Consider the following 23,572-nt stretch of genomic DNA (forward strand, 5'->3'; position numbering starts at 1 on the left):
AAGTTCTTCATTGCTCTTTTGAAGCTGATCGATAATTGCCGATTTCTCATCAATGCTTTTCTTTAAGTCTTCATAGCAAGTGTTGAAAAACGTCAGTCACTGTTCAAAGGAAGACACCTTTTCACAACCTTTTGTAACTCCGCAGTCATGGTTCGCAGCGCCAGTGTCACTTCTTCCCTTATAATGATACGAATATCTTTATCACTAGCCGTGAATCTATCATCTGCAGCTTCTTCTAATTTTTGCCGAAACTTTGTCTTGGCAACATTTCAACGCACCCGTCGACCACGTTGGTCGAATCACCCGGCGTTGACATATTTAAAGATGCTCGATGCGATTCCAGTTAATTATGCCGCACAGTAACACAGACTCCGATGCCTTTCCAACTAATACTGAGTTGACACAGTGCACGGCCTACGACACAGTAGCGACACAGACCCCGATGCGTTTCCAGCTAGCGCACAGTGTTGACTCAGTGCACGTTTACTTAGGAGAATTCACCCACAGTTTTAAATATATTTTAGTGAATATATAGGCCGCACAGCAAGCTCTTAGCTGTTTATTGTCTCAAAACTGTCTACCAAACTATATTTATCAATTATTACCACTTTGATCACAAAAACTAGAACATTAGACACTTTTTTACTAATTTTATATCACGAGCAAAAATAAACCATCTGCCGCGTTAGATTAGTTGGACAGTTTTGGAAATTTATTAACAACTGTAATATCTCGTAAATTAAACATAATTAGAAGAAAATAAATATACATGTAGATGCCATATGAAATAATGAAGCGGTAATGAAAATTTCAACAAATTTAGTTTAAAATAAACAAAATGGGAGCATTTTTTCTTATTATACGCTCTCCTGAAAACTAGCTGTTTTGTATATAACTTTTTTTACTTTGCACTCGTCGATTTTATTTCATACGTTAGTAATAAGTATACACTATTTAACTTATTTTTAAACTAATAAATGCATTTTATTCGACTGTCATGGCGACGGGGCGGTCGACGCTCGGGCCTACCCGGGCACACTCGGGCCGTATCAATGCGAGCTGCTAGGACTGTGACTATAGTAAATACTGCGCTGTTTTTATGTGCAATTTTGTTAGAATATGAAGCGTCTATTTGTAAAACGTCATTGGTGTAGTGTATACCCAATGTGTATACCTATCTAAGAATATAAATGAAATAAGTTCCCTGTTTTATTAAAATTTAAAGGTCGAAGCCATGCCTGTACTTTTGAGAGATTCAAAGAGAATAATAATAAATACAACATCCCAGAACAATGCTTGTCATTGTTCTGAGACGTTAAACATGGATAGTGAGTGAGGTGTATTTGGAATTATTGCATTATGCTTTGTAGAAAAACTTGAACGTGTTACGTTTTTAATCGTTTTTTGTTCAGTCAAACAGTAATACATGAAAACATTTTTATGGCTCTAAAAATAGCCCTAAATTTTTTTGGGCCCTGAAAAAACCCCACTACACTTATTTTAGCCCTAAATTTAGGGCTAAAAGTATTAAGTTGGCAAGCCTAACTCAAGTGACTTCCAGGGGGTGAACACTCCGAACATTTTGTGTAATGATGTTGAGGTCAAGTTTTTTAAGAATAATTTTGTATCTTAATTCAGAATCATAGAGTTTAGATTTGGTTGAAAAAACTTTAGATTACATCTCGTACCAACATAATAGACCTAAAAATCTAGAAAGTACGTTGGCTATCATGACTTAAAACGTATTAAAATTGATGAAAATAAGGCTCCAATATAATAGTCTATAAATACAATTTATTGTAAATAAAATAATACATTTAGTGACGAGGGCTAGCAAGACAATGGTACGATTTAAAAGAGAAGTGAGCCATGTGACAGAACATAAAAAGTAAATGTAAAAATGCCAGTTCGCTCTTCCAAGAAGGCGCTTAATCATTTGCGTCCTTATTTCCAACACCCTCCTCTGGACGCAAACCCATGGCACTGACGAACTTCTCGTGTTTTATTCGAGAAAGACCCTTGGTGAGCACATCAGCGACCATTTCTTGAATGCTCTTATAGAGAACAGAAACTTGGTTGCTGGCTATCTTTTCCCTCACGAAGTGGTAGCGAACGTCGATATGTTTGCTGCGCGCATGATAGGTGTCATTACCTGAAATACTGATTGCACTTTGATTATCACAATACAGTGTAATAGGCAAACCTTTAAGATTAGGCCAAATGTCTTCTATGTGAAATTTTTCACTCAATTTTCTCTTCACTATTTGGAATGTATCTTCATTGTTATATAAGTACAAGATATCATCAACATATACAGTTAAGAATATTGTATCAGTTTCATTTATGATTTGATAATATATGCACAAATCTACTTTAGATCTTACAAAGCCAATTTCTAAAAGAGCTGCATTCAATTTCTTGTTCCATTGTCTGCTTGCTTGTTTCAGACCATATATTGATTTATTAAGTCGACATACCTTTTCACCAATTTCAAAGTGTTGTGGTTGTGACATATAAATTTCTTCTTCTATCTCACCTTGCAAAAATGCGCTAACCGCATCCATTTGATGAATTTTTAAATTATATTTTATCGCTAAACCCATCATATACCTCATTGAAGAATAGCGAATGACTGGAGCATATATTTCGTTATAATGTATTCCTTTTTCTGTTGACATCCTTTTACAACTAGTCTCGCTTTATATCGAAGAATTTGACCATTTTGGTCAGTCTTAGTTTTAAATATCCACTTGCATGCTAATATCATATTATTCTTCGGCTTGTCAACTAGTGTCCAAGTATTATTGCTTAACAATGATTGATATTCTTCATTCATTGCCTCTATCCATTTGTCTGAGTTAGTACTTTGTAGAGCTTCAGAGAGGCTTTGTGGGTCATTATCCAAAATACTCATTGTAGCTTCTGCATTACAAACAAAACTTGCAGGATAATTTTCATCACAGACATTGTCCTTCTCATATGTTTCTTTCCTACAAGCTGACCGCAGAACCATGTTATGAGCTTCAGCATCAACAAATCTACCCGGTGAATATGTTGAATCATCGGAGTCTGTGTTTTCTTGAGATAACAAACTTAAATCTCCTTGTGATTCTTCAACATTTACAACTTTAATTGATTTATCATTTTGATTTGAGGTATTACCACAATCTTCAGTATCTGTCTCAGACATTGGCAAACTCACTGTTTTCGATAGTGATAAATGTTTATTATGATTGCTTTCATCATCTTTTTATGGTTTCTTCCAAAAATACCGCTTCTCTACTTGTGATGACCTTCTTGGTTTTTGGGTCCATAAAACGGTAGCCCTTTATGCCATCACAGTATCCAACAAATATCAACTCACGTGATTTGGCATCAAGTTTACGCCGACACTCTTTGGGTATTAATACCATAGCCTTGCATCCAAAAATCTTCATGTGACTTAAATCTGGTTTTCCTTTTGACCAAAGTTCTTCAGGAGTGATATCAGAAAGAACTCTTGTTGGTGAACGGTTGATTATATACGCCGCCGTGACGACAGCTTCACCCCAGTACTCTTTCTGTAATTGAGCATTTATTAACATACATTTAGTCCGCTCTATTAGTGTTCTATTCATTCTTTCGCTCAGTCCGTTTTGTTCTGGACTATATGGATTACTAGATTGATGTATTATTCCAAATCGTTTTAAGTATTTATCAAAGTTATTATTTTTATATTCTTTTGCCATTATCGCTTCTAAGCTTTTTAATTTTTCTATCCAATTCATTTTCTACCCTGTTTTTAAACTCAATGAATTTTGAAATCACCTCATCTTTACCTTTTATGGGATATACAAATACCTTTCGTGAGAAATCGTCAATGAAAGTGACGAAGTATCTGGCACCTCCGAATGTTGTCGTTTCCATCGGTCCACATACATCGGAGTGGATGACTTCTAGCAACTCAGTTGCCCGGGAGCCTTCAACTGGAAAAGGCCGTCTTGTCTGCTTTCCTTCTATACAACTTATACAAGTTATATCTTTATTTGACGGTGACAATTTCACACCAGTTGCACAACATGGAATTTTATTCACATCGGTAAAGTTCAAATGGCCCATGCGCTGGTGCCATAAATATGTGTCGGTTTCAATCACTGCTGGCATTGCATGGCCCTCATTAACAATCAGCCTATACATATCATTTATTAAATGACCATCAGCTAAATGCTTTCCATTTTCATTCAATATTTTGCAACCACTTTTAGTGAATTCAACTTTACATCCACCTTTTATAATTTTGCTTACTGATAACAGGTTAGTTGATAAATCAGGTACGTATAAAACATTCCTCACCTGTATTTTATCGCTGTGTCCTTGAGCACCCGGCACTGTGATGGTAACGTTACCGCAACTTTCAACTCTGAGAACTTTATTGTTAGCGATCCTGATGTGTGAGACAGGTGGTTCAGTTTCTTTATCCAGCCAATTCCTATGCATCGTCATGTGCATAGATGCGCCGGAATCTATGTACCAGTTCAGTGGCCTGTTAACCATGCTTGCAGAGAAAGCTGCAACGAAACCATTACTTTTATCAGTTGACTTATTGTTTTTATACCAACAGTTCTTACTCAGATGTCCAAACTTGTTACAATTAAAACATCTAGGCCCCTTTGGTTTAGATGATTGCTCTTGATTATCCCTCTTATCTACCCTTTTCGACCATTTTTCTTTGAGTTTGAATAAAATGCGCTAGTTTCCGTTGCCTTAACTTCTTGCAACAACTTTGTTTTAATTGAATCTGCACAAATCTTTATTCCGGAACTCTCCATAGCCATAATCATGGGTTTGTAATTATCCGGCAAACCCGCGAGCATGAGGGTACCTAGCCACTCGTCATCTACTTTGAAATTAATATTTCTTAGACGGTGTGCAGATGACATTATTTTATTTACATAGTCCTCTATACTTGAACTTGTCTCTAATGTTGTATTTATCAAGTCTTTCAATAAGCCTACTTTACGAGTTAGACCGGAGTCTTCAAACGCTCGAGATAAATTACCCCATATTTCCTTTGCAGTTTTTGCTTCTTGTATATGAACATAAAGCATAGGATCAATTAATAAAATTAATTTGGACTTAGCTTTGATGTTTTTCTTCGCGTCAGTACATTCTCCAACAACGCATTCCCACATATCTTCATGTTGTAAGAATGCTTTTGTGGCAAAACTCCACGTATTGTAGTTATCACGTCCAGTTAGCTTTTCAATATTCATAATTCCATTATAATTATGGTTATTCGACGTCATTTTGCTGAAATGTTGAAAAAACAAAAGCTATCTGGCATAAAGAAAATTTTCCGGCACGCGGCGACTTTTAAGGTTTATCTCTTTTTACTATTAATTATTAATTACGAGCGCTTCTGGGCCCATAACCTGATGAAAATAAGGCTCCAATATAATAGTCTATAAATACAATTTATTGTAAATAAAATAATACATTTAGTGACGAGGGCTAGCAAGACAATGGTACGATTTAAAAGAGAAGTGAGCCATGTGACAGAACATAAAAAGTAAATGTAAAAATGCCAGTTCGCTCTTCCAAGAAGGCGCTTAATCATTTGCGTCCTTATTTCCAACAAAAATCAATGTAGTAAATACCTCCTCTTCTTACGTAGTATATTACTTACTCTGTGGTAACTTCCGTGACCACAAGGCCTAAACGAAAAAGATTTGAATTTGCTTTACAAATAACCGTCTAAGCTCAATGATTATGCGGTCAAGTAAAAAAAGAAGTTAAAAAGTAAAATAAGAAATATTACTTTAATTACTTATTATATATCTATTCAATTTAAGTACTTATTTTATTTGTCATGACTTTCAGTCTCCTACATCCATAAGTATGAAACTTTAGTAAAACATTGGAATCGCAACTTGATTTCCAAGTTCCTGCAAATACCCACAACATTTGGGGAAACTATCTAAGATAACATTTTGAGGTGGAAACAAACTACACACGCTAACTATATTTTGTATCCGAAACTGGAACAACATGTAACCACGATTATCCCCAAAGAGAAATTGAATATGATATTATTATGAATAATTATACCTATCGCATTAGTTTTCATAAAAAAAAGTTTTATTATACTATAGGTAAGTAAATAATAATCTTGAGTAATTTTTTGTAACGTGCTCACAGTCGCCTAATTTTGATATATTTTTTTATACGCGTAATTTGAATACGTAGTACCAGAGAACTCGGGACATCTTTTTTATTTTATTTTTTGGGCGAGAAATAATTGATCCGTTTTCACGGAAATTTATACACATCCGCAGCAATTTTGAGCAACACAGTATAGAAATAATGGCAACAAATGAAACCACTCAAACCAGTCTTGTAAATGACATGTAATTTTCAATACTGTAAACAAGAGATCTGTTATTAAATTCCATTATATTAGGTACGACGAACACTGGGTCACATTTATTTGTATTTACTTAAAAAAAAAAAATGTTTAACACTAGAGATTACTTTCGATGATTTGTAACAATTAATTTTGAATAGAACTGATATTTTATAAACATACATTTGCTTTACATTATAACAACACAAGTTCAAATGTAGTTAACGATCAAATATGTGTAACATAACGAGGTGGAATTACTGATCTATTACAATAAGAGCGGATAGGTTTAATTATAAGAGAGCGCATGACAGATTTCATAATGATTAGTTCTTATAATTTGTTCACACGGCTTCCGTTTTCATTTAGAGAAATACTACAGGGTGTCCTATAATACATTAAGATGGTCAATAGTATAGTCACGTGCCTGCGCATTATTTAATTTAACATAAGATCAAACGAGTGATATGTTGCATTATCCTGACATGCCCCCTCTTATATTTTCACCTAACTAAATGTTTTTATATTATATTACACACACTGTAATCGTTAACTATTTCACGCCATAAAGATATTTAAGTCGTAAATATGTATTATAATTAAAATAGTTTTAAAAACTCCAATAAGCAATACAATTATATTATACAAATTATTAAAATAAATCTTATATAAAAGGAACATATTTGGGCACAGGTGTTCTGTACCTAGTGCACAGCAAATCACTATAAAAAAATATCTAGGGCGATTTTTCCGAAAGCTGATTTATCTTTTATATTATTCCTTTGATGTGCATCTTTTCTAATAGAATGAATTTATATTAATTATTTTCATTCACATTATAAATGTTAAAAAAGAGTAGTAATTTATGTAGTACGTTACACCAAGGCACCATTTTAATTTCGTATTTTTTTGTTTACTTTATATTTACAAATAATCATCAGCAACATAATAATAACTATCGGTTATTCTTACGTTTGTTTTAAGTGACAGAAACTTAAGTAATATTATTTACAAAGAAAATACAATAGATATTATATAAAATTAAATTTATTTTAAATAGCATTAAATGAAACTAACTTTCGAAAAGAATCACCCTATATATTTACTTAGAATTATAATAAAAGGAATACTTTTGATCAAATTATAAAATATTAAATTTAAAATGTAGCACTTCGAAAAATATACACATTGAATTAAAATGTACATTGATTTTCTTGTGTCTATTATGTTGGCGGTATGATGAGCCTTAAAAAAATTCATACAACAAAAAAGTTTATGCCAATATTCAATGAGGTGCAAGTCTCCTCTGATCCCTCCACATTTTTTTTTACTAAGTGTATTGAATATAAAATATTATACTGTAATTAATTCGGTCGCGATAAAACACACTGCACATATTACATAGACAACAAGAGAATTTATTAAGTATAAGTAGGTACCTCAATAATCTCCATATTAAAGTGGCCTAAATTATTCCTTCACAAGATTGTTTTTTTTTTATAATTCATCTGTATGATATAAACTATTTGTTTTTTGGCACCAATGCTGACAAAATTGAAAATCCATAACCGCACAACTGCCTAAGACACAAGTAAACCCAACATCATGACAAAATGTGACACGAATCAGAAAATATATGTAACTGAGATCTCTGCGCGTGGAAAACAGTCAGACATAACTAGTGTAAACGAAAATACTAAATACTATTAAAAAAAATAAAAGAACCACAGGATTGCACACAAACATAGTCCTACTAAGACTGGGTTTACAAATCACGATACAACCATTATAAAAATCTACACATAGCGTTATTCTAATATTATCTTGGAGATGGAACAATGTCTTGGTTTCTCTAAATTATACTTCGGCATAAGATAAAAGCGACATTTCCTGTTCAATGTGTCATTTCATTTGCGATTATCGCAATGGATCAGTTTCTATAAAATTAAATTCAAAATTAATGTTGAATCTTTGTAACCTGGATTCTAAAATGATGGTAAATAGGTTTGAACAAAGTATATTGACCAGTATTTTGCATTGCTTCCTGTTGTTTTCATACCAATGGTTTCAAATAATTGTTATTAAGTATTGCTAGCAATCCGTTTATAATGTAGCTTTTATCTTTTTGCCCTACGCAAGCATCAATGGCAGTGTTTGGTACGCGAACAGGCGTCATTATGACCGAGAGATCACATCAAATAAAAACTTCAAGATGTATTGTTACTGCAATTGAAATTAATTATTATATTTATATTTCACGTCAAATTTAAATTAAATTACAATGAGCAATAATTTTATTGAATCGAATTATTTAATTCATAATTTACTGTAGTATGGCATTTTAAATGCTTTCTTTGTTCGCTAATATTTATATAATTAAAGTTATAACGCTATCGCAACTAGCGTTAATTGGTCTATTCATATAACAGGCCAATATATTCAATAATTTTGGATCCGATAATTCAATAATTTACAATAGAACATTTACCAAGATAAAATGAGATTCATAATATATTTGTACATTCCAAATACATCTGAATTCACACATAAAATTTCGGTGCAAAGAGATTTGAATAAAAAATTACCTTTTAAAATATGCAATTAGGTATTTGACTACCACTTTAGTTTGAACGTAATTTAAATAAAAGAAATACTACAAAATAAGTATGATATGAAATCCCAATTATTAAAAATAAATTACTTGTGACTTGGGACCTTTTTAAGTAACATCAACTATTACTGCCTAAAAATAATGTTTTCTATAATATAATCTATACCATAGGTTATAACATAATAAAGGGACTTTTAGGCAAGATATGTGATACATTCCATTATTAACTCAGGAAGAAGCACACAAGAAGCAATATTTGTATTTATTTCGTTGTCAGCATTGTATATTTCTATAAGCGCGTAAAACCGTTGGTCCTGCGCATGATTTCTCTCTGGACATGTCGGATAGCCGTCTCCACCGGTCTATGAGTGTGATGGAAAAGAGTGCACCTGTGTATTGCGCACACACTCGTGCACTATATTTCCTGCGTACCTGCATGGTCTTGCGCCATACCCAAAATTCGACTAGAAAAGATTCATTTATATATCTGAAATATTTTCTGACATAAATAACCAAACACACAGATGTCGTATAACCAGTAATAGTCAAATACCCAACAACGGCAATCAACATTGGATCCAATCACACATTATATCATCAAATATTTGCCATACACGCGTTAACCTAATTCAACAAGCTCAGGATAAAAATTTACATTAATTTGACAACAATGAAAACGTTATAGCAAAAATGTCACGTATTTCACAATATCATATTGGCAACACTATAATAGCATCATATCTCGTTTTAATCATTCACGCACCAGACAACAATAGTTACCAGATTCTCATGATCAAGAGAATTAAACATATCGTTATATGATATTTAGATATAAATGTTTATGAAAAACTTAAGATCTAATTGTATTGTTCTTGATCAGTTAATTCAGTAGGTAGACTAGAAGTAACAGTTAAATTAGGATGCTGATTTCGTGAGGCAGTGTATGTAGCAAGAGAATGTTACCGAGAAGATTGCAGAAATCAAAAATGATTTCTTTAATATACCCTGATTCCTCTTTAGGCGAGAGGGAAATCAAACCTTTAACTGTTGTTGAGGAGCATCTGATTGAATGTAAATGTTGGCTAGACAATTAAACATTTATATCTATATTCACTCAATACATAATCTGGTAATTTGTATACTAATGTCATTTTTTAATTAACACACAGTGGTGTCTTTATCATTAATATTAGTCTAATTTACTGTCGGATACGATAAAGAAAAAACAATTTGGGCCATTTTTTTTGGATGTGTTTAAATTGGCGCACGTTAGCCGAACGCGCCGTTGCTGTAACTGATACTGTATTGCGCAACTCAAACAAGGTCCACGAGATAGGCGTGAAGTGCGCACGATATGTTTGTAATACCGAAATACTTTTGTTATACTTATACGTATTACCGCGCGCACATCGCAACCGTCCCGCGACTTAATTAACGAACTACTTGTACGTAAAGCGCGCGAGCTGTTGCAGCAACAGTTGCAGTACCGGAGCGTATTACGCGCTGTTTGAGGCACGGTTGCCTATTCACACATATCTTTACTGTATAGTATACGTTGTGAGCGTTGATATACTTAGGTATTTCAAAATATATGTTATTAATGCTGATTTTAGTTCCTATATTATATTTATTTATTTTGATAATCGTTATTGGGTCAAAATATTCTTTGTTATTGGATTTATTATGATATAGACATGTGTCTGAACTCAACGTATTTATAAATCTGATGTAATTAATATAATATTGCAACATATAAATGTCATAAAAGTAAATAAAAAAAATATTAACAGGAAATATCAAAATGTAGCTGCTCTGAGTAAAATAGCAAAATTTTTAATTTATAAGAAACTATGTTTAATCTAAAACATTAAGCTACGAATCAAAAATCCACAACTGGATTAGCAATATTTTAAAAATACTTATTTTATGTTAGGTAAATAATCACAACTTGAAAATATTATAATAATAAAATGTTATATCATCTGTAACATGATGGTTATATAAATGTTAGTTTTTCATATTATTCAGTCATCCCCAGTCAATTAACAAAACATATTTATTAATATTAAGGTTAACTGAGATAAACAATCTCTATATTGAATTGGAATGAATTTGTATAATTCTATGACCTTCAGATAATTCTTTTGGTTAGCAAATGTAGTTAATGTTTGATTGTCAACGGATTGGACTGATTTATTTACTGTATGTACAAATGCAGTAAAACTATCAATCGTTTAGCTGGCAGGCAATTTACAGTTTAGGGTTAATTTCTTCTGATAATATGTCCAACACTGATAATTTATTGTAAAAATGTATTGTTATCTTTTGTATTGCACATCTAATAATTTATATTTTTAAAAGTATGGTATTATAGAACGCTGTTGAGTATTTTTGATTACCTTAAGCTATTTAGTGTTAATTTTCAACATTTCCTATCATATATTGCTAACATTACTATTCATATACCGAGAACGTCGTAAGCAAATGTCCAACAAACGCGTCGTACAAAAAATTTGTAAATGCTATACAATTATGAGCTTATAGTGTTGAGAGCACTTGCGTTATTATCACATATCTTATTATCAGTCGCGTGCAGAACTAATTTCTGCATTGGTTCTACAATAATTTTAGAACTGTCGTCATTCATTACTTTAGTCTCGCCATCGGTTGCGTTCGCGTCTCTCACAGATGATTTATTGTCGAAATATGGAAAAAAGTCGTAGTGAGATTTACCGTTGCTTATCCTTGCCTTGTCTTTCACGCATTTCTTCCTTTCGTCTTTCAATGAAGATATGTTGCGTTTGGAGTACTCGTCCCAGCCTTCCGTGGTCTTCCCGTGCATAGCATTCCAGTCTTTTCTAAAAGAGCTTGACGGTTTGGTCTCATTTGACGAAAATTTTTGTTGTATGTCGTTGATTTGGTTGTGATTTTCTCGTGTGGACACTATCTGCCCGTAGACCGGCGTGCAGTACGTGGTGTCCGCGCTGCTCCCACACCTGTTTTCTCTGGTCGTCTGATTAAGCTGACAGTTATTCATGCCGGAATCAAACTCTGACTTTTGTCCTGCATTCATGAGAATTTGTTTTGATGATTTCACTGGGTTCTTTTTATCATTTGCTCTGTTCGTTCCAGAGTCTGGTTTGCAATTTCTATTGTTTAGTTTTTCATCTTCATTTATATCTTCGCCGCCTATGCCATCAATATCATAGACCTGGAAATAAAGAAAAGTTTGTTTAATATTTTTAATTTAACTTTTTACACTGTCCATTCATCATCCATCTGATCCAGCATTAACAATAGTGTTTAAAAGCTATTATTCCAGAAAAGGACATACATACAGACAGAGCACTGAGCACAAGTTCGTTCAATATAAAAATTTTGTACACTGTACATTATAATTAATATAATAATTTTACCTTGTACATTACATCCTGATTCATCCCTTTCTCCCTCTCACGTTTGTTCTGCACGGCGAGCCATACATCTTTCAGCTCACCAGCTAAATCTCGATCTTTCAATATAACTGGGTTTCGTGCCAGCACCAGTCCAGGGTTCATAGCCTCTACGAAATCACAGAGAAGACTGACTAAAGCTTCTCTATCCTGGAATTAAAAAACATAAGACATGTTACAAGACCAGATTTATTTTTAAACTAATTTGTTTTTCATTGTATTGAGTTTCTTACAAAACAAAAAATATAGAAAGGAGCGAATGACATTGAATTGAAAGCGTTAAAATAATATAAACACAGAATTACATTATCTGACTTTTTAGTATAGACATGCTTCAATTAAGATATAAATTCTGTTAACACAATTATTAGTATTTATACTCTATATCCTTAAAGAATAGCCAGATGTTAGTGTAACCTGATAAGGCTGCTAAAGTATGCCTTATGGATTTGATTATCCATTTAGTAGTCACGCAGACCTGCATAATTGTATCAACTAGGGTGGGGCAATCATTCTTGTCACCTGACACTATCTAGACCCCACTTCGCTCACCATCAGGTGCAGGGGGCACTATGCCATGTCCGTCATAAAAATAATATAGTTAGTAACACATTAACAATGTCACCTAATTTTGGTAATTAATTTTAAATTAAAATTAGCCAATATATATGATATTTGCAATAAAAAATGTTGAAAGGGTAGGCAAAGGGAGTTAGTAATAATTTTTATTTTCTGTTCCAATAGTTAGTAAAACCAAGCGTTTTTCTTTAATTATCATTAATTTTGTTAGCTGTCTAGCCTGGACCAGAACCTAAAAACTTACAGGTATGTTGCCATTAGACCAATGAGATGCTACATCATAATCTATTCAGCAGAAATGACTTGCTAATAAATTTCAAGACATTACTTATAAATTAAAATTAAACATCCATTTGATCTTAAAATAAAAAAAAATATTATACAAATAGATACTTACAGTGGGACTACTAGCATTTTTCCCATTGGCTTTCAATATATCTGGATTGACCATAACAGCAAACACAAGCATTGGTGGCTTGTTGCTATTCAGACCACAGTTCTGCGGGACCTGAAGATCATAAATTATTTCTCAAACTATTTATTTCGATCTAAGCAAAATAATTGGACATGTAATCAACACTTGTGTTTTTTTATTACTGAATATTGCTTATGGTTTCACCTGTGTTAAAATCCTTTCCTACGATAAGATTGATCCATACTGTGCAATTTGTATGATCCCAGGGCCATGTACATAAAATAGATAAATATTTCCCAGGGAAGCAAGTAACCGGGATTAAAAATATTTGTTATTAAGGATAGGGTCTATACATGTGTAAATTTTCATTCAAATCTGTTCAGCAGAATTGTGATTACTTTTAACAATTATTTATCAAATATTAGTATTTATAATAACTAGTATATTAAGTAAATATAGTAAAAAGTAAGATAATATTTTGAACTCAAATTGATTATTTTGAGATAATTTATTAAAGCAAAATAATAGTATTCCATAATAATTATATTATGTACATTGAATATAAAATAATTGCAGAGAATACTTATACAAAACCATGATATAATAACAGTTGGTTTTCTGTTGCTTCACAATCTACAGGTGTTTGCTTTCATGTTTTATTTGCAAAAGCTTTTTATTTTTCTGTGTTAGTCCAATAAGAATGAATAATTTTCGAACTAAGTTATGAAAATTATTTAGGGTTATGTCTGACAATTATTTTCTAAAGCAAAGAATTAATTATGTAGTAAATTAATATTGTATAACAACCGTTAATTTACACAAAGGCCGTACTACAGAAAATATAGGGTGTATTGGGTGTAGGTACCAACAGAACTCATTAACAAGATAAGTAACTAAGTGTAGGTAGATCACCTGCATTCCACCGTACAAAGGAATGGGGTCGGAATACTGCTTTGGATTCGCTATCTTCTGCCATCCCAGCACGTTTATATACAGTTTTTCGGATGTATCTTTCACTGTGTCCTGTATACACATATGAGGTTGGGGCGGATTCTTAAATTGTCGGAATGCTCTCGAGCCGCGAACATACTGCACCGGCAAACTTCTTTCTTGAGGATTCTGGTTTTCCATATCAACACTCTCAACACACTAGTCACACCGTTATTTACGGCAATCCACAATAAAAACCGACGTCTGACATTTCCAAAGCCCATCCGACATCTAAGTTTATTGAACTCTAGCCGCGGCGAATCGACCCATACACACTTTTGCACTGCACGCTATCACTCAATACTACAAGACTGTTTTATTTAAATCTATGTTTATTTCAATTAAGCATCTACAGTAAATATCTATGTTAAACATAAAGCTCAATGTGTAAAGTTATTAGAAAGAAATCAAAAGGAAGAGCTTCCGTGAAAGAGAAAGAAAGCTTTTATTTTTTTAATTTCGCGGGCGGAATAGTGTTGGGCTTCGGTCGACGGAGTAATCGGTTTGTAAAAACAAAAAGTTAGATTTAACTGTTCAGCTATAACGGAATATTTTCCATTTTATTGACATATAAAAATATACGTTTGGATATAAGTATTATTCATTTGAAGGATCAGTAATTATTATTTTTCAAAATGTAGTCTTTTTATTATATCGTTGATAGATGGCGCTATTTAAAAGTAATCACCTAAGTGGATAGAACTGAAAATCATAATTCCATAAGTTTTCGTAGGTATATTATATTTTCAATAGTATTAAAATACTCAATGTATTATAATATGATAGCAGAGAACATGATAGTAGCTATGAAATGATAGTTTTTAGACATTGGCTTAACAGTTGACTATCGTACTCGTATCACTTATATATCTAGATACCCATTTAATATGGGTGTGTATATTTTATGCGCATGCATACGCCACACATTCTCACACCAGCCACAGACGTAACAAGGGCATTTACTTTTCACTATGTTTTGCGTTTCAAATTGTAATCATTATATCAGGCACCAATTCCGGGCTAATATTGATTTTACCCGACTCGAGAATCAAAAAAGAGATATCATTACGGCACTGATAACACAGTTATATGTATATACCACTGCGCCACCAAATCTGTAATGCATCAGCGGCATGCTGTGTCAACTATTGCCAATGAAGCATAAAATGCGTTATCGATTAATTTAATGTATTTTTGAAATTATTGTTGGTATCTGTCGCTTCAGTTCTTCATGGATTTAATTTCTTAAATAATTTAAAGCGAATTTATAATTATTACCTACCGAATATAAGTACTTAGTATAGGTACTAGGTGGATGAGTAATGAGGGATCTCAGAATACTTTATTTGAGATGCTTGACAGATTATTATATTATAACTGAGTACATGATAATTATCAAAGACAAAAACACTTTAGATATGAAAAGGGTAAACGATAATGATTTCAACATTGAATTTAAACCCCAAAACAGCTATCATTCATGTTTATTGATTTTTAAAACAACTAGGTACTTATTTTGTACTTTAATATCAATTATTCTTAAGATAATGGAATCTTCTGTAAAATGTGAGATAGCACTATTACAAGTACGTAACTTATATGAGAGTATTTCAGTATTCAGGCCTTACTACCGTAGATACTGTACTACCGTAGGTCAATAGGTTTATGTACAACATATTTGTCCATATAAATAAAGGCATAAGGAAAAATTCGAAAGCAATAATATTTATTTTATTAATGACTACAGTGTATTTTAAGTTTATTAAAATTATCTGACAAGAATTGCAAACGTCCCCAATTTACTTTCTGAGTAAAGTATAATAGCTGTAAGCGCCTTTTATAATCTGAAACAAAGTGATATTATCTATTAGGACATTAAATCATTTTATTCAATCAGTTACGACGTCGAGTGACGCCCACAGCGCGACACAGCGTGTTTGAGTGACGCCTTAATTTTATATTACCGTGATAAATGTCGCTAAAGTGAGGTCAGCAAACGGCCCCGCACTAAACTTATTGCTGATGCGAAGTTGACCCGACAGTATTAGCACGTTCTTCTTTTGCCGAAGACTTGCCGACCACCAGTTACTTTCATAAGGGCCCAGTGTAACATTTTCGTTCTGAAAATTATGCAAAAGTAAGACAAATAAATTTTGTCGTTATTACAAACCACACTGGTAGGTTATTTATATTGTGTGTGCTTGAATTGGGGTTTGGGTTTATAGAGATGTGGATAATTTAATAGGTATATTAAATGGTATTAGACACAAAAATAACTAACTTTAATTAAAACATCGTTACTGTGCCAGCAAAATAGAAATAACTGAGCAACACCAAACACAAGATATTCCGCCATCAACAGCTTCTGCGCAGCGTTTGTTGCAGACTGAAAAATAAAATTACTTTAGTTTTTTTGTAATGTTGGTATTTAAAAAAAATGTAAACCATCTAAATATAAAAATGACAACGATTCATTTAATTTTAATCATGAAAATTAATAACTAACACTAATAAAATATACTGCAATCATGCAGAATAAATAGGTACTTAAATCATTAAAAATTAAGTCTAGGCATAGCTACTTAAATGTTGGCATGTGGAAAACGGTTCAACCAACAACTTTTGAATCCACTATCTTTCTATGTGTCTAGCCATAAACCAATCTCAGCAATGGATTTATATAGAAAGAAAAATATGTTTACTAACGGTAAGTTGGTAAGCACTAGCGCAAAGCATCAGCGAGCACATCACCATGTAGAAAAACATCACCGGCGATAGCAGGGAATTAAATAATCTTGAATATCTGCAACAAAGAAAGATGGATTATTATGTAGGCATTCACAATAGTTAACTTATATGTTTTAATTGTTAAGTAGTAAATCCATCCTAACCATTAGGGATTTGCCCGGCTAGGTACACAACAACCTTGCCATCTAGTAGCAGTGTGTATGCAATTCTGTGTACCAGTTTGAAGAATACTGGACATAATATTTCTATCACAAGACTACGAGCTCTATGAGATGCTTTGTAATAAATCCGTTTTAAGTTATAGGTGGTGTTTTTGCTGTAAATAAGATCTGCCACTTAAAGAAAACAGAATCAGGTATGTAATTTATGTTTTTATGGTGTTGTCTAATTTTTGTTTTTAAAGCCCGTTTTAGGAAAGCGCGATTGTGTCATGTCAAACGTGTGGTTACTGCGCGGCTAGTGTTTGAGAATGTTAAAATTTGATGTCGATAGAATTTGAAATTTATATATTTTTCTTATATTATGTTGAAATTACTACATATAAGAATAAATAAGTAAAAAACTATTTATTTATTCTTATCAATATAGATTTTATTTATTTTTTCTCCTAGTAAAATGTGCCTATTAGCAACGGTATACAAATTGTTTAAAAGTTTCAACCAAATATTAAAAATAAAACGGCTTTCACTTAAAAATCGTCTTAATTGTAGGAGATAACTCCTATGAATTATTTCCTTAAATTAAAACAACTCCGCACAAATTTGTGCACTACATTTATAAATGGTTAACCACAAATATTTCAAGTGAATGTGGAGAAAACTATTTTAATATAATATGCATACGAAGCCTTATTCTGATATTTCCGAATGAGCTACGAGTGTAGTAATTACGCATAATTTCTCTAATTTATAACTGTCATTGACGAGATTCATGGACAACGTTGATACGTTATGGATGATATGCCTAATATGGCGATCCATATTACATATAAGGCATAAATATCAATTCTGTGCTTATCGTAATAGCTATATGTGTTGTTTCAAATCATAAAGTTTTATTAAACATTCTAGGAGACCAAAGCCTTACGCCAATGCCTTACGTTATATACAGCCTTAAGTTATTAGAGAATATTGAATCTATCATCACCATAATATCTATACCTAATATATTATTACCCTTAATAAAATGGCAATGCAGTGGTCATAATTTTCAAAATTATTGGTAAAATTAGCCTTAACACTCTCTACTATTTAACATTTCTGATTTTTGTAAGGCCTAAGATTCGACTATTAAGTATTCGTAGCAATAAAATGCGCAAGAGGTTCCAGATGCTTTTACAGTAACGACAATATATTAATAATTATATAAACACGTGATTCGCCGCAATTCTAGCAAGCCTCAAATTTTGCAGAAATGACCTTTGAAAGATGGCAATACTCGGCAGCGTAAATCAACTTCTGTAAGTTTACTTGCTAATCTAAATCTCCCTTTAAAATATGAATGTCTGTAACATACTTAATATGTTCCAGTAGTTACGAGTATAATATCAGGCTGGAATTTATGAATTTATTAGTAGTGAGTAGTTACTTTCCTGCAGCGCATGCGAAGAAATGGAGTCATTGGGTTGGATTCTTAGGCCAAACAAAGTCGTGATGGGGTTTTTGTAATACTATTTAACTCGGACTGGACTCCGAAAGGAGGCGACGTTAGGCAGGCAACCAGTCATAAAAATTAAGTCATATGAACTATGCAACATACCTTTAATCCACACTGACATGGGGTTTTTTTAAGATAGTTTATTAAATATTTTACAGAAACTATTTGGATTCGCTCATCAGGTTGCATCAAATTCAATAGTGTGGACTTGTACTATTTTTTGCAGATATAAATATTCACTGGGAAACTAAATATCCAATGCCTAACTAACTAATGATTTAACGAACCCACATAAAGTAAGATTTTAGCCCGTAATTTCATCGAAAGAATTTTTGTTTTACAGCCTGCTTACCAGAAGAACTGACGATTCGTATCTTTCCAATAATATTCTTTAATTTATCTTATTAGTTTAGCTTCTGTTTGAACTTATTTAGCCTTTAAGCGGCGATAGCCTAGTTGGGTGTCGAACGGACTGCTAAGACGAATGTCCGCAGGTTCAAATCCCAAGGGTACACACCTCTGACTTTTCTAAAATCATGTGTGTATTCTTTGTGAATTTATCGTTCGCTTTAACGGTGAAGGAAAACATCGTGAGGAAACCTGCACATCTGAGAAGTCCTCTATAGGAATTTCGAATGTGTGTGAAGTATACCAATCGGCACTAGGCCAGCGTGGTGGACTAAGGCCTAATCCCTCTCAGTAGTAGAGGAGGCCCGTACTCAGCAGTAGGCAAGTATATAATACAGGGCTGATATTATTATTATTATTATTAAGCTAAATTACAAAGTGCTGCGAGACGTTTGTCATCGCGGTGGTACGGGAGACTTACACTAATTCACAGTTTAGCTTATTATTTAGCTTGCGTAATTTAGCTTGCGCTATGAAAATTATATCGAATTTTTATTCACTCAAATTATCCTAAAACTGAACTGAAGCCAAAATATTCTGCCGCAATTATATTTTTACGTCATTATCTATTGCTAATTATTAATATAATAATGGACATGACTTGATACTCAATAAGTAAGAATTAAATTAGACCCATTGTGATATTTTATCTAAGATTTGTATACATAACATTCTTATTCGCATTTTGAAAACATTACATTCCATATTTTTCTAGTTGTATAGTAAATAAATTCTGGATTATATCTATTTATACTGGTGGAAGATTATGTATATAAGTACTGGTTGCTGGTCTGTCGTATGCAAGAGACCGTCTGGGTAGTTATCACTGCAATATGAATTTTTATCGTATAGCAGCAGTGTCCACTATACATGTACTATTGTATTTCAGTTTGAAGGAAATTGTGGCTTACCTAATTACGGGGCATTATTAAACTTAGCATCTTATGCCTCAAGGTGACGAAAGCAGTGGAGTGTCACGCAGTACTGTATAATTCCAAGTTTTGTATGGTGTTGTTATTGTTGATGAGCAATCGCATAGCTTACCATCAGCCGAGTAGCGTGTTCGTCTCGTCATTCAATTGCAATATAAAATTATTAGTGTTAAGGGGAGATTATTTAGATCAAAAGAGAAGCATTAAGAAAACCAAGACCTTGGGCTGAGACATAAATTTAGTGCATTCTAAATTAGAAAATATTATAGTCATAGCTATACATAATATAGGTATTCGAAATTTAAACGACTTTTAACTAAGAATTAGGTACTTACTTTATAAGCTGAATGTGTATTCCGTGCAATTGTTTGACGGTAGCTTCTGATGCATTTTCATCGCTATTTTTAAACATATTACTGCACCTCTCTCGTAACAAATAAAGTTTTCCTCCAAAAAAAACCATGATGACCACGACACATGTATCATAGGCAGCCATAATAGCAGCTCCATAAGCACACAAAAGTACATGCCAAAGAATGGTGATCCAGCATCCAGGAGAATGGTTCTTATTAAACGGCATCCAAGAACTAAAGATATGAGGAAACATTTCAGTTCCATTAGCAAAATTGTTCCTAAAATTTGACGACGATAAATAGCGCATAAAGGGTGTATTGGTCGTAGTTAAAAAAGTTGTAAAGACTAAACCCCAGTAAAAGTGTGTCAATCGACGGCAATATTTTGTATACGAATTAATTATGTTAGATTTAGGAACATCTTGGTTCTGTCTCTCAAACATATCGGCTTTTGTAACGTATTCGAGGACTTGTTTCCAGTCGCTTTGCCAGAAAACGAATGTGTTCACTTTCACAACACACACGACGCTCAACATTGATATCTTTAGGTTGGTTAATACAAGATCCAGATCTGATCTTATCACGTACAGCTCCATATACTGGGAAACGACAAAGAGAGTGACGATTTCGTGAACTAGTATGTAAAAGATTTTGCTAATCTTATTTTTAGGTAGCAGTAAACCCATTTTTTTGAGAATCCAATAGTTAGGACCCAAAAGGGGTCGCTCAGAGTCTTCTAAGTTTTTCAAAAACGACAACATTACGTACAGTTCTGATAATATTTTAGAACTGACAGAAAATTTACTTTCCATTAGTTTTTATACTAATGTCACCCCGCTATAGAATTCAACCCCATATGCTATAAAATCAGTGCCAAGTGACATGTGGGCGTATTTTTTCGTGGACACTATGTTGAGTTAAATATTCATATCTTGATACGTTTTTTTTGTTTAAAATATTTGTGTATTACCAAGGATAAGTACATATTTCAATGAAATTGAAGATATTATCAAAGCCTCCTCACAATTATTACAATTATCTAAATCATGACAATTAGGTTAGTTATTTAATACAATCCAAATTTATGGCCTATATCATAATATTTATCTTAAAATAATAAGTCATTGCACTTTATTGAGTAGAAAAATAAACTCTGACCGACCAAGAATACAAACATATTATCATACCAAGATTTTATGCAAGATAAAATATTTTACAGTTTTTAAAAAATGCATTAAATAGTAAATTTATAATATTATCCCATCCTCCACCTCATCTCATAGTCTGTTGTGGTGTTCTTAACAATCTTTGTAATAAACTAAACTGCTGTACTAAACTACATATCAACTAGGGGTATATTATATTAAACTACTGTAGTAAGAAAACTTGCATGCAAGTGTGAATGCTTTTTTTTATATCCTGCAAAGCAATACGGCATATTGAAATTATTTGACGTATTTTATCATTTAGTTTTAAAGCTGCATGAAAGTATTTTTAGAATTCAAATTGAAATAAAATGTGTTTATAGAAGAGAAACTATCGATAACTTCTTCACATGGCGTATTTAACACATACATCACTATTGTCAGCATTTCACGTAAAATGTCTCATTACGTATCGTATGTGAAACCCCTAATTTTGATGTCTGTATTATAGCCGTTAAATGTGGGCGGCAGGGGCGGTTTCCATCGTTCCCCATTGTGAAAAAATAATGAAGCCATCATATTTGTACGGTCCACCGCAACGTGCAATTATCTTTTGAATAAAATAGCAGAAAATTGTGGTGAAGAATTTTTAAAAATGACGTTTTTAAGTTTTTTTTTTAAATTTGTAAAGATAGGTGCCAATATTGAACAAGTAGTTAGAAGGTATCATATAACTTTCCTTTCATTATAGCAATCGTTTTCTCATTATTTGTCAAACAAAACAAATTGGTAGGTATTTTATTGCGATTTGTCTATGAAGCATGGCTGCATGGGTAATGGGTATGTCTCTATAGAGGCATATACTTATGCTTCTTTGGAGGTTTGGGAAAAAGTATTAAAGCCATTAAAGGTATCTTTAAATTTGGCGCGCAAAGGAAGCGCGCCCACAGCGCTGTGGTATCTTTAGATGTAAACTAGTATTACCAGATCAGATATTGAAATATATTATAGTGTTATAAAAATAACGTAGATTCCTTATTATATTACCATATTATTTCTTACAAATTGACAAAATAAAATCATATCGTATTTTTTAATGCAACGTTATAGTTGACACATACTTACGTACGTTTGCTCGAATAGTAATTATTTATGTCTATTCCAGATTTCCCAGTAAACCGCACACTTGGGGAGCGTGGCAACATGTAAAAGGGAGATGAAGGGAATAGACCTCGGGAACATGTAACTTGAAAGGTAAGTACTTACTTTATGTCCTTTTGTATTCCTGATGTATGTAAAATTTTATGTGCATCGATGGGAGTAGTAAAGGAGAGTAATTATAATATTAGGTAGGTAATTTTGTAAGCCCCCTGTCTCTCTTCCTTGCAGTGAAGGAAAGGGTGCGTGGGCATTTCTATAAGGTGACTTTGTGAATCTCTGTAATACAATGTCGGCAAAATCAGTGACATTACAAAATCTCTTGTAAATGGCTTTTGTCTTTTGTGCATTATCAGCTGGCAACACTGATATAAATTGTCAATAATAAATATTTTAGGGATTTCCAATTATTTTTTTGAACCGATAATTGTTCTAAACTTTCGATGTATCTACAGATTTGATTATAATTATTCTGTTTGTTACATAATAATTTTATATCGATCATAAATAAAAACTAATTCATTATACATAGTATTTTGTGCGTCTCTTTAAGATTATATTCAGAATTAAAATAAAATAGGAATTTTTCTTTTCATTTGTAATTTTATATCGATCATAAAGAAAATCGATTCATTGTACTTAGTATTTTTTACGTCTCTTAAAGATTATATTCAGAAAGATGAGATATTCAAAAATATAGTTTAGTTTACTGATGCATCCCCAAAATAGTCTTTACATTTATG

General features: G+C 32.7%; 1 protein-coding gene across 1 annotated transcript; it reads right to left on the reverse strand.

The window, feature by feature from the left end:
• Positions 1-6,366: 6,366 nt before the first annotated feature.
• On the reverse strand, positions 6,367-21,287 carry LOC115454894. Its single transcript, XM_037443409.1, has 10 exons — positions 20,509-21,287; positions 17,136-17,232; positions 16,711-16,815; positions 16,465-16,549; positions 15,833-15,839; positions 14,719-14,740; positions 14,352-14,579; positions 13,422-13,532; positions 12,410-12,595; positions 6,367-12,204 (listed from the first exon to the last, which is right to left on the reverse strand). The coding sequence occupies exons 1-10, from the start codon at positions 21,285-21,287 to the stop codon at positions 11,524-11,526; spliced, it is 2,301 nt and encodes a 766-aa protein (XP_037299306.1). The 3' UTR covers positions 6,367-11,523.
• Positions 21,288-23,572: the final 2,285 nt, after the last annotated feature.

Source organism: Manduca sexta, chromosome 26 (genome assembly GCF_014839805.1).
Source record: "Manduca sexta isolate Smith_Timp_Sample1 chromosome 26, JHU_Msex_v1.0, whole genome shotgun sequence".
NCBI lineage: Eukaryota > Metazoa > Arthropoda > Insecta > Lepidoptera > Sphingidae > Manduca > Manduca sexta.